This window comes from Phragmites australis, chromosome 5 (genome assembly GCF_958298935.1).
Source record: "Phragmites australis chromosome 5, lpPhrAust1.1, whole genome shotgun sequence".
NCBI classification, from domain to species: Eukaryota; Viridiplantae; Streptophyta; class Magnoliopsida; order Poales; family Poaceae; genus Phragmites; species Phragmites australis.
Genome location: NC_084925.1, coordinates 5,656,352 through 5,669,087, shown reverse-complemented (window position 1 = coordinate 5,669,087; position 12,736 = coordinate 5,656,352). Strand labels below are relative to the sequence as shown.

The window sequence follows — 12,736 nt, the reverse complement described above, 5'->3', positions numbered from 1 at the left end:
GTACAATGGTGTGCGTTGTAACGATTGTCAAATATTAAAGAGAATCTGTACTATTGTGACACCATTAATTAAGACGGAATGAATATCTAAAGAACAATTAGTGCATGAAATACGAATCAGCCCACGTTAAATATTCCCTTAGCCGAACGGATCGTCAATCAAGAATCTGCAATTCATGTACGTTATGGACTGCTTCATCTCCACCAGCCGAGGGCCCAAAATATTTGCTTTTTATTGGCTAAATAGTCAACATAGATATTATTGCATCTTCATCAAAGAAGAGATAAATCTAGGTTGGAATTTAAAATTAGGACCGACACGTTGAAGAGAACAAACATCATGAAGAACAGAAGGAACCACCTGATGGTGAGACAGTGTCGAGTCTGGTAGCATCACGCCATCACGTGTTGCTCCATCGCAGGCTGCTGCCACCAGTCTGCGCCTACTTAGCATAAGTGCCTGTTTATTTCAACTCAGAATTATAATAAACATCTTATAGATGATGAATTATAATATATTAGATTATGATAATTTGGAGGGAAATAAACTGTGAGCTATTTAGCAACCTAGATTATTGGAGTCTGAATTATTGATAAAAGTCTGTAATACCCTTAATAGGGGGTGGAAGATTCGGGTGTAGAGTGGGAGGAGTAACATTGGCGGGTAATTTTTCTTAAATTTGATGAGTAATATAGTAGAAAGTCAAAATAAGCTGAAATAAACTCATTTTTACAGCTTATGGGATTATTATAATCTGAGCTTCAGCTTATAATAATTTGGATAAATAAGTTAGCTATTTGTTTCAACTCAGAACAAACAAGTTAGCTTATTATAATTCTAAGCTGAAACAAACATGACCTAATACTATAGTGCTTTTGCAAACATGCGCGTGTTTTACCGATAAGATGCAAGGGTGAGTCTTCATCGGTCCGAAGACTCTAAGATAACGAGATCCGGTGCTAAAAAAATAATATCATTTTTAACCTATCACGTGTAGCTGTTTTTTTTTCTTTCTCTTTATACCAGATTGGAACAATAGTGATTATTATGACACTATGATCCGCACATGTGCGCACAGAGCCGTTTACAAGTTTGAAGGATAACATCTAAAGACCTAAGCCTGGTCCAACTTTAGAAAAACCGAAGTCCATATAAATTGACAATGCTAGTGTTTATCAAAATTTTCAGTAAGGATCTACAAGAATGAAATTTTTGCAAGGTGCTTAGCGGTGGCTGGTTCGGCGAAGGGCAGCCGTGCTCAATGATGCTCAATGTTGTGGCGGCCGGCGGCAGGTGCAGCGGTGCAGAGGTGTGGTGTGGGTTGTGGGCGGCCGTGTTTGTGGTGCGAAGGTCGGCGGTTGAAGTACTCGTCCATGGGCAACAAGATGCGACAGAGGTGGCATGGCGTTTCGGTGCGGCGTGCGATGGCACGGTGGTTCGGCAACGCGTCGGAGTTGTGCAGCGCGTGTTCGGGCTTTTGTCCAACCGGCCGTAGTTTGTTGTCTGTTGTTGTTCTCTATTGTTAGTTTTGTTATAGTTGTCATTCTTTGGTTGTTTAACCCCTTTTGGGCTGTTATTTTGTCCAGTCTGAACCTTCTTCTTATTCAATATAATCAGCAGCTCTCCTCCGTTAAAAAAAAATGCATCACAGCATGCATGCATGCATCAATCTCGATCACTACCTTCATCTGGGTGCGCTTGTTTTGGAACCAGAACTTGACCTGGAGAGGCTCCAGCCCCAGCTCCCAGCTCAGCTCCTTCCTCTGCTGGTCATCAGGGTGCGGGAATTCCTTGAAGAAACTGCAATCCATGCATTCAAATTACAACATGGCCAAAGACAAAAGAGGAAACTGCATCACAAATAGCACGTAACAAGGAAACGGAAAAGCTGTTCATATATGATGGATCACCGCTAACCATAGCTTGTTTTGCTGCATATCTGAACCGAAACAATGGAGTTAATCAAGCAAAACCATCATCATCATCAAAAACTTGTTTATGCTATGGAGATGGAGGTACGCTTCGAGCTCCTGGATCTGGTGTTAGGTGTGGTGGTGGTAGCGCTTCTTGCAGGGCCGCTGCAGGCTGAGGCCCTCCTCCTCCTATAGCTCCTCGCCTCCCGACCCGTCGCCGTCCTCCAGGTTGTTGTCGCTACCGGACTTGCTCTCCATCAACAATTCATCGTGTCGTGGACCGCGCTCGTCGCTCTCGTTGGTGGCCACATGCTGCAGCTGCTGCAGGCAAGGGTGAGCGTGAGGGGAGGGCACTACGCCAGAACAACACATTAGTGACGGGTGATAACCGTCATTAGTGACGGTTACCGCACCCGTCACTCTTATTGCGTCACTAATGCTTAGTGACAGGTTGATAACAATCACCAGTGACGGGTCATAATTGAGACCCGTCACTAAAATGCGTCCCCTATAGCCTGAGAAGCTAGGCTTGTTGCCATCACTATGACGGGTAACTTTCCAACCCGTTTCTGTTACTCAGTAATTAGTGACAGGTTCTAACTACAACTCGTCACTGGTGACCAATCCATTAGTGACGGGTAGATTTCCATCCCATCTCTGAAACTCTATCATTAATGACAGGTGCTAACAACAACCCGTCACTAGTGACCGAATCATTAGTGACGGGTATATTTACCACTCGTCACTAATTATCTAGAACCAGTGACGGGTAGCTACAACCCGTCACTGGTGAACGAGTCATTAGCGACAGGATGTTATCACCCGTCATTGGTTATGAGTCATTAGTAACGGGTGTATTTACCACCTGTCACTAATGACAGAGTTCCAAAGATGGGTTAGAAAGCTACCCGTCACTGGGACTTGATCATCAGTGACGGGTGAATTTACCACCCATTACTAATGTTCTCATCCCCCGAAAGGATTTACTTGTTTCCTAGCTGCATTCTGAAGCAATGTCAGGATTTGACAGCTGTCTTCTCCTGCAAATAAGACACATCCAGATACGAATGTAACCACAAATTACATAATCACATTGTAGGGACATCCAGATATGACCCACATTGTAGGGACAAAGTCACGAGATATGCAACCACAAATTACATAATCAAAAGTCCTTGAAACGTACAACGGTGCAAGTCCACATCAAGATAATTACAAATTACATAAGTCGAAAGTGTAACCACAAATTACATAAGTCAGAGTCCTACCTCCCTACAATATAACTCGTCTTTCGAATAGACGACTTCGGTCATTAAGAACGAGGCGATCCATGCTCGAATGTTGGAGAGTGCAGACTCCTCGATGTTGCCGTCCGGTATGCTGAATTCTTGCTTAATAAAAGTAGTTATGAAAAAAGTATGCAATTAGCGTGAGCAACATCATTTTATCATTGGATATTTGTAATGAATAAAAGCAACAGTGAAAAGACTATACAATTATCTTATATCTAGGGATTTCATATCCTTTGCTGCCATCAATAACTGCATGTGACGTGCAACGTATAATCTGCAGGAGTTGTCCGGTGGTTGTTGGTGGCACTGGAGAGGTAAAAAATTGTCAGTTCGAAAGAAAAAAATGTAGTAGTAGAGTATTTGCAAATATATCTGATGGCACTTACCGTGAATGCGGTCTTATGTGTCAGTGTGCGGGGCTCCTTCGAATCGTACTTTGGATCATAGCGCATATACATGTCGAAAGCCCTACATGCGAAGAGGGATCCAATAGTCAACATTTGGTGTAAGTTTGAAAAGTTAAATATGTAACCTAAGTCATGAAGAGCTCACTCGTCGAGGATTTGTTTGACGATAATATAGTCACGTTGTCCCAGTTCACCGTTAGGTCCCATCACTGGTCTTGATGAATCGAGGTACCAGATATCACTGGTCTTGATGAATCGAGGTACCAGATCAAGTTTCACTTGGGGGCAATGACCAGTAAGATCCAATAGCCACCCGTGTTGTGGGCGGCCATTAGGTAGTCCCTCTTCGAAAAGTGGCTCATTGTCCTAGCCACATTCTACAACGAATTGCCTTTGTTGTTGCATCATAGAAATCGACATATTTTGGGGGTCAATGAATCCGAAGGGCTCATTCTTTCTCGTTTCTTGTATCAAGTGTCTACAGATAAGAAATTAGTTAGATTAGAAAATTTAGTGGTAATAATTAACGAACGTCTAGTTTGAAAGGGTTTACAATGTAAAGCATTACAATAACCCCACGTCCAAGCCATCGAGGTTGAATAGGTCATATAAGTCGTTGAAGCCTACGAGGAAGTAGCCGTCCCCAGTCAAGAAGTGACAATTTTGGTAATATAAGACAACTGAAATCTTATTCTCTCTACAACCTTGCAGGTAGAAATTATGCAACTCAACACAAAGTTGTCCTACCCGTTGAAGTGGATCTGCCGGAAGTAAGGGCTTCCCAGGCTTGAATTTTGGGTTAGCTGTAATCCAAGCTTCCCCTATCTGTCACTTCGTGGCGAATGAGTCCTTACCAGAGGACTTGGATTTCTTCGGCAGCTGCTTCTTAGATCCTGGCCTGGGCTTTTTCTTCTTCTCTGTGCTACCCTCAGATTGCTTAACTGTAGATGGTAGAGTGGGCAAATGCTTCTTCTTCTTCTTCTTTGGGCTGCCCTCAAGTTGCTTAACTATAGATGACGGAGTGACCAAAGGCGACACAACTAGCGCATCTCGAGGCTGAGGTTGGGATAGGAAACTTAAACGTTCAGGCGGATCACTCCTATATGGTTATGTGTGCACCACGATGTCCCCCCTCTTCCATTGGACATCGTGGTGCACGTTGGAGAGTCCGCAAGAATTTACGGAGTGTTCGCAAAAATGTACGAAGTACCTGTATATGATGTGAAATGCATGTTAGATCTTTACAAGGGAAAATACATGCTCAAGAATATGATGTGAAATGAACAACAAAATATGAAAGCATGTTCGATCCTTATCTTCAAGTTTCTTTCCTGAATGTATCTCTCCCCACACAATGATCACAAACACATGCATCACATTTCGCACGAAGAGAATAAATTTTCGCATGAATGGTGCTTGTGTAACTCGCCACATAAGCGATGTTTCACTTCTCGTACCTTAGTCTTATAGGACACTCCATGTAATTACCACATGGGTAAATAATCATAACTATCATCGTATGATAGATGTTCATACGTTATTATTAACATATTCTCTTTCCGTACCATCGCCGTACGGAATACACTAGAATCTTCGGCTTCTTCTACATCATCATCTAGATAGCCACCATCTACTTTTAATATAGATCTTAAAGCGATAAACGAGATTAACTCAACAATAATTATATATATATTAAATAATAAACATATAAAATAATTTTTTATTTAGATATGATACTTCTGGTCCACCACTTTAATATGAGATACCTGACGGCTATCCAGACGTAAAAAAGATCAGATAAACATTTGGGCTGGCTTGGCCCACCTTGGCCTTGGCCCATGCGCACACACGATCCCACAGGTATCGCATTTGGAATCCAAACGGCGCGTCGTTCTCTATATATTCCGACCTCCCTCGTGGAAACCTTGCGCCGCTCAATTACCCACGGCACGAACCCTAGCAGCCGCCGCTCGCCCGGAGCTAGCCCTTATTTTTCGCGCGGATTTGAGTTCGTCCTGATCCATCGCGTTAATCTCTTCTCGCTTTTCTCTTCTTGTTCGCTCGTTGTTCGCTTCCGCGATTTCTTCTCCCTTTCGCGCTACGAATTCGATCATGGTGTGGGCTCATGATGATTTGGATCCGAGAGGATCTTAGCGGATTTCGGTGAGGCGATTCATTCGCCGTTGATCGTTTTCATGTTGTTACACACACTGAAGCCCCTCTGTTTACACACGCCTGTGGAATCATTTGGTTTTGCTGATGGATTTGAAACGGCTTACAGTTTATTTTTCCTTTTCCTTGTTTCTTTAATGCCATGAGCATAGGTTGGATTTGTGAGGAGTTGTATTTTCTCTCGTTTATTTCTTTTTTGCAATTATAATTTTTTTGGTTGGCTAAAGAGTTAGGCAAAAATTGTGGGGGCAGTGTGATGATGAGGTAGATTACAGGTTTAGGCAGTGGTGGCCTCTTTGGTCGCCGTGAGCCATCAAACCACAAAACGACTTCTCTTTCCACTGAGCATTGCGTCCTTGCTTCAAAGTCACCCATTATTTTGCATCCGTGCATTTCAGAATTCTGATTTTTTTACGGTTGAGAAAAAAGTTTAGTTTTTGTTTTGGTGACGGCTGAAATCTCAGCCTGTGTCGGTCCCCGTTCGGTGCTGTGAAGAGATCATCACACAGATAATATGTTGAAACGTAACAATCCAAACAATTCTAGTGACGTCTGGGCGTTTTGATGTAAAACTCCTATTCTATTAATCAATGGTTTTAATGAATGACAACTGTAGACCTATTTTTGCAGAAAAAAGATTTTACTCTTTATTTGCAGAAAAAACGATTGCAAAGGCTAAACAGGACAGTATATAGAGTCTTCTATCCGGATTCTACTCTTTATTTGTCAGTATATTCTAACTAACTTTTTAAATTTTGCCCTTTAAATTTCACTCCCTTATATTTTATATATATCTTATAAATAAAAATGCAATGGTTATATTTTCAATGATTAAATTTTGTATATGTTTATATTTTGTTTGAATTCAAATTGAATTAAAAGAACAATATCGTATGAAATTATAAAAATACATATAAAATAAAATATTGTTCAAGAATTCATTTTTTAATCTTATAAGCTAGAGTTAAAATATTTTTAGAAATTAGTTCATTGCATAAAAAGAATATTAATAATTTTTTTGATAGTTTAGGAATTTATTTGAGACTAACAATTATTAGAAGTAGCAAACTGAAAATAGCGAGCGGAGCCGATTGGATTTGACCATCAGGGTCGGGCGGGTCGGGCGGATAGAGAGCTGGTTGAACTGTTTTTTTTATCAACTCTTTATTTTTGACGATAGCGAGTTGGATGCAGAGCTTGTTGGTAACACTGTACTATGATTTTTTTGCATGATTTTGTAAGGAAATGCACCAATTCCAAAGTTCTTTTGGGTGGAACTACCTGCTTTATTTAGCGAAGTGTCCAGGTTTCCCGGCCACCGTCCAAAGAACGCAATTTTTTGTTGGCAGCAACGCAGATTTGAGAAGAGTGGCTTGGAAACGCGAGGAATAGCGAATTAACTGTTATTCGTACCACCACTGAACTGCCACAGCTGTTATTCGTACTTGTGTAAAATTAACAACAAAAACACTCGGGGAAGGACCGGTGAGTTGCCAGAAGCACAACGGTGGGCTCGGTTGGGCAACAGAGCATCGGGGAGGAAAGGTCGCGGCAGTTGCCGGAGGCGGGGAAGAAAGAGAGGGTGGCGGCGGTGTTCTGCGGGGCTCGGTATGGGATAGAGGAGACATGGGGTTCGGTGGGTAGAGCAGCTGGTCGTGCTGAGCTGCGGCGATTTGATGCACGGCGCGCTCGTCTAGCTACTCGCCGAAGCTTGTCCGTGAGCTCCCCCATGGTGTCACAGCTTGTCCGCGAGCTCGGCGAGCAGCGTGAGGTGCGCCGGGTGCACAACCTTGGCCACGAAGTTGCGCTGGAACAGCCGCCAGAGCGGGCCATAGCTGGAGGTGGAGATGGTGGCGGCGTTGAAGCCCAGTAGGTCCCGCATGGCGTAACCCAGGACGATCGGCCAGCGCGGCGCCGCGCTCGACGAGTACCTCGTGCGCGAGCCATCGGTCGGAGATGGTGACCTCGAGGCGGGATCCCGTACGGAGCGCGAACATCAGGCCATGGCGCGTGTGGAGGCGGCGTATGGCGTGCAGGATGTCGATCCCCTGGTGCCGCACCCACGGCAGTTTCCCTAGCACCGGCACGACGGGCAGGATTGAGATCCTCTACCTTCACTTATTGAAGTCAGATGTCTACATTAAACTAAGTTTTGGTGAACAGTATTTTGCAGTCGGTTACAGTAGCACATGTACTGTTTAATAGCGTTATAGCACGATTCACTGTTTATTAAATACTGTAACACAAGATCTAAACTGTTCATCTTTAATCAATAACTCAGATACGTTTGAAGTCACTGACTTCACAATTAAGTAAAGTCAGAGGATCTCGAATCCGACGGCCAGCCCCGCGCAACAGCACAAGGTTGACAGCTGGGCCTACAGCCACGCAGATAGTGAGATCAACAAAAACACACACACACTCAGGTCTCAACGGACCGGCACAGGGACAACCTACAGCGACTTGATCACTCTACCGGCGGCGGCGGCTTTCGCGACTACAGCGGCGGCGGCGGCGGCAGGGTCGGCGAGGCTTCTCTCGCCGATCAGCACGCCCACGAGGAAGAACTCCAGGAGCCAGAGCTCGAGGCTCGAGCTCAACTCGACACCCGCGTCGGTGAAAGCCACCATCGGAGCAAGAAGAAGACGAAGAAGTGGAACAAGTCACAGGTGAAGAACGCACAAGGAGAGAACCATTTAGTCATGGCCGACACCCACGAATCGCGTGCCCCCCAAGCTCTTGCCTGAAATTGGCATGGCTGGCCGAGTGCTCTTTCCCTTCTCGTCGTCGGGTTCAGCTGGATCGGGAAAGGAGCGAAGGTGAATCTTCCCGCGCAGATTCCTTCGCCCTTTGAAGCTATTGCATCAAGCGCTATTGCATCTGGAAAGGAGCGAAGGCCTACCCTTTGCATGTCTTTGCTAATCTAGCAACTAAAATCGTATCAAGAGTGATTAAATCACAAAGATATTGGTATGGATGCAACGCAACATTGCTCGTCCTCTAACAGCAATGGGCCTAAATTTCTGAAAAATGCACACGCGAAAACAAACATACAGCTTCAAAGGGAAGGACATCACTTCCCTTTGCAACTTTGCAATCTTTTAGCAGCGTGCAAAAAATTTTAATAACAGGGTTACTGGTTACCTACGATAGCACCATCTCACCGATATAACTTCTTTATCAGCAAACTCCTGCCACAACTAGAAACAATTTGGGTTCATTATATTAACAAGAACATAAACATCCATGATCAGCTAGACACCAAGGAACATGAAGTGCTTTTAATTGTCATTTAATACTCCAATTCGCAGTAGGAGAAATGCTGGAGGCCTCCTGATGGCTGACTTGGCCTATTCAGAATGGCTAATCTTCAGTTGCACTCATTCTTCGTCATCGTCGTCATCATTATCAATGCCCACCCAGCGAGTAAAAGCAAAGAGAAATTCCTTGAAGGTCACTGTTCCATTCTTGTCCCAGTCCATTTCCTCTGGAATCAACAAAAGAGTAAATATTAGGACCAACATAAACAGGTCAACAATCTAATTGGATTGGAATATGAACATTTTTTATCAATAAATACTAGATCCTAACTGCCAACATCAGAGTTGCTGAATTGATAGGCAACGGGAACGAAAATCTTTAAATATAAGTTTCAAACTTCAAAGTTGGGAGTCCTGGAGGCAAAATTCCAAAAGAATTTAAAATTTCAGAAAGCAAGAAACTTGTTCGTAGTTGATCATTATTAAAGTGCCTATCTGTCGAATATATTTTTACCAGATTGCAGAGCAAAATCTTGATCATAGTTGTTTTCAACAACATGCAATTTTTTTAAAAAAAAAACAATGCCATTACTAGAAAAGATTAGAACTGATAATGCAATGGTGCACCAACATAGTATGGTTATATCAAAAAACCATCTAAATTTTTATTGAGAAACCTACAGAGCAGTTTGTGCAATGCCTCGGAAATTAGATTCTGAGATGATAGTGCCACAGAGGAGATTACTTACCAAATCTTTTCATGCCTATGCGCCCAGAAGAGCGCTCTCCTGCAGTGGTCTCATTTATTGCTTGTATCATCTCGTTCTTACTGACATACCCATCTTTGTTCTTGTCCAAGAAGACAAATGACTCAACCAATGTCTCAAATGTTGGCTCAAGGCTACCTAATCCCATTCTTTTTCTCTAAAGCATCATGTCAAGGGCATAAAAGATATCCAAATAAAACAGAACAAAGAAACAGGTAAAATAGGATCTCAACACGGGAATATCTTATATATCCACCTAACAGCCCTTATGTGATGTAAAGAAATTGCACAATGACCGAAAAAAGTTCAAGAAGGAAATTGTATCTCTGAAACTTCTTTTGAAACTTGCTATGAAAGTTCTCACAGACAAAGAAATCTTAATGGGATATACTGTTGTGTCTTCATAGATTGGCCTAATATGATGCAATTCCCATGCTGAAAAAAAAAACCCTCAGTCCCTACAGAGATTTATCAATTTACTTCATGCACGTACATACATGGTGTGTGCACGATAAGCTCCAAATTCCAATAAACACATGGCCGAAGATTTATATGTTATTTGCCAATGATATATACAAAGAATCAGACTTCATAGAAGAATTGAGAAAATTAATGTGACTTTTCTGCACTCAGAAACAAGAGATAAAATAGATATTTTTACTGTACAAAGGATACTGCTTCTGACACCGCCGGATCATTGAGAAGATAAACAAGGCACAGGAAGACAATAAACTCATTGAACTTCATGCCCATGTGTTCATAAATGTCACATGCCTCAAAAAGATCTTTTATCTCCTCTTCTGTAGATGCGATATCCAACTTTTGGAAACAATGCTTCAGTTCCTGTTGATCTATTTCACCATTGGAATCTTCATCTGCACAAATACAGGAAAACATTTGTCAGAACATTAAAAAAATAAGTTTGAGGAAACGCCTAAAAAATCAAAGACAAAATTTCAAACGATAAATTATGGTCACTACATATAGTACGTTTGGGAAGGGTGAGTTTGGATCAGTCTGAAAATCCTTCTGTGGATGTTAAAGTGTGTCGAGGCTCGAAAACCCCATGCTAAAGCAAGGATATTGGGACAAAAAATTGAGAGGTCTATTCCTAATCCTTAGATTGGTTGTGTCCAATTATTTCAGCGGGTTCACTTTTGCCGAAGCATTTTCCCCAAAGTCTGTGAAACAGAGCCTTAATCAGGTAGGACCCTAAGTCCATCTGATGGATTTCACCTCAACTCAGAATAAGATGCACAAAGAGAAAATGTTTTCACTTTTCATTGGATTTAAAAGGAGGATGGATCTATGAGATACAAAGAAGCAGAACTTGTAATGAAGTTGTTGTGTAACAGGTGAGAGAAAAACTACTGTAAGTAACTGTTCGTATTCATCGAGCACGATAATTTGTTCATGCTAGTTTTGTCCGATAGTTCTCATTCCGATGAACTCAACATATCCCACTTTGTCTATCACTCTATTTAAACTAGTCTTACTGAAAAATAAACACTACGATAAGCTAATAAAATTTCTAGGCACATCTGATTTTTCCTTTAAATTTTTTACATTTAAATGACATGGTATCATAGCACTGGTCAAGATAGAGGGAATAAAGCTCACCAAATTGTTGAAAGATAGACCTGCAGTTTCTCAAGCTCTCGTCAATTTTAGGGAACTTCATGATAACACTATTGAATGATTTCACAGAAGTTCCAAGTAATGCCCTCTGCTGCATGGCTTCAACCATTTTCTTCTCTAACTTCGATGCAGGCGAACTGTTCCTTGGCGAGTCACCATGTCCAATTACACCTCCCATTTCAGCAGATCCCGTGATGTTGTTTGGCGGCAAAGGTTTCTTACCTGGAAATGTAAATAACATTAAGGATGAGAGATTGATCATCACAACCAACCTAATTTTGGGATGTGCCAACATTTAGGAAACACTAAGCCAACATTTTGAGATGTCCAAATTACGCGAAATGAAGAGCTCTAGTGACGTTAGGAACTAAGAATCCTAGGAATGAAAATAAGTTACTTACGCAGTAAATTTAATATGCAATACCAAAGGTGTGCGAGTGAGTTCAGACTCAGGAACTTCCGAAACAAATTCACACGAACAGTGGAAGAGGTTAAAGATGGGCTAAACAAACACTCAAATGCTGGCGAACGCAAAACACGTACAATTTCAAAGATAATAATTTAGAATTAAAGGTTCTCTAAAAATGTAATTTAGAAAACACGTTGTTGCTCTGCAGCAACGACATTAGCAGCGGAAAAAAATGGGGGAAAAAAAGGAATGGAAGCAGCAATCAAATCCGCAACAAACCGGACGGATCGAAGAGAAAGAAGCAAAGAAAGAGTGGGAATTCGAGGGCTCGCAGCAAAGAAACCATCCCGCATAACAAAACGAAGGATCCGCACAATCAAGGCCAAGGCAGGTTAGGGCTCCCTTTTTACCAACAAAAAATAGAGACCAATCCAACTCCGGATGGATCACCAGCACTCCGCGGCGGGGCAGAAGGGCGATCCACGAGGGGCGCGGCGCCTACAGGCGGGAGGAGGGAGGAAGAGAGGCCCGGGTCGCGGTGGGAGGAGAGGATGCGTTGGTGGGATCTGGTGGCGGATGGATGGAAGCAGGCGTGTTCGGCGCCGAGGGCGATGGGGAGCCGACGAGAGCGGGACACGCGGTGCAACGCATGCGCGCGGCGCGCGAAATGCCCGCGTCGCGCTTGCGCCCTCCAAGCAAACGTTTCTCCTGCCGCTGGCAGACGTAGGGAAGACAACGGGTCAGGTCGGTGCAACTCACTCAAAACTCATCTGCCGAAACTTGAAATTAAAAACCTAATCCGCACCTAAATTTCTAATCAGGTTGAAATGTAACTCCGCACCCGAACCCTATAGAGACACGTTGGGTCTTACGTCCAA

The 12,736-nt window shown here is 42.8% G+C and overlaps 1 protein-coding gene and 2 non-coding genes across 4 annotated transcripts; 2 read left to right on the top strand and 1 right to left on the bottom strand.

The window, feature by feature from the left end:
* Positions 1-5,731: 5,731 nt before the first annotated feature.
* Positions 5,732-5,831, top strand: LOC133920214 (small nucleolar RNA R11/Z151). Its single transcript, XR_009910031.1, has one exon. It is a non-coding gene; the product is annotated as a small nucleolar RNA R11/Z151 (small nucleolar RNA).
* Positions 5,832-6,034: 203 nt separating this feature from the next.
* On the top strand, positions 6,035-6,134 carry LOC133920215 (small nucleolar RNA Z152/R70/R12). The gene has a single exon (XR_009910032.1). It is a non-coding gene; the product is annotated as a small nucleolar RNA Z152/R70/R12 (small nucleolar RNA).
* A 2,735-nt stretch (positions 6,135-8,869) lies between these two features.
* On the bottom strand, positions 8,870-12,566 carry LOC133918571 (probable calcium-binding protein CML21). Of its 2 annotated transcripts, XM_062362502.1 has the most exons (5): positions 12,269-12,566; positions 11,432-11,671; positions 10,487-10,686; positions 9,794-9,968; positions 8,872-9,271 (listed from the first exon to the last, which is right to left on the bottom strand). In XM_062362502.1, the coding sequence occupies exons 2-5, from the start codon at positions 11,625-11,627 to the stop codon at positions 9,165-9,167; spliced, it is 678 nt and encodes a 225-aa protein (XP_062218486.1). In that variant the 5' UTR covers positions 11,628-11,671; positions 12,269-12,566; the 3' UTR covers positions 8,872-9,164. The 2 variants fall into 2 exon arrangements, with proteins under 2 accessions (XP_062218488.1, XP_062218486.1); XM_062362504.1 differs by lacking the exon at positions 12,269-12,566 and having other exon boundaries at positions 8,870-9,271; positions 11,432-11,666.
* Positions 12,567-12,736: the final 170 nt, after the last annotated feature.

Coding starts and splice junctions, on each gene's coding strand:
- LOC133918571 (XM_062362502.1), bottom strand. CDS start 11,627: ATGGGAGGTGTAATTGGACATGGTGACTCGCCAAGGAACAGTTCGCCT. Junction 10,687..11,431: donor GTCTATCTTTCAACAATTTG/GTGAGCTTTATT, acceptor GTATTTGTGCAG/ATGAAGATTCCAATGGTGAA. Junction 9,272..9,793: donor CATAGGCATGAAAAGATTTG/GTAAGTAATCTC, acceptor TGTTGATTCCAG/AGGAAATGGACTGGGACAAG.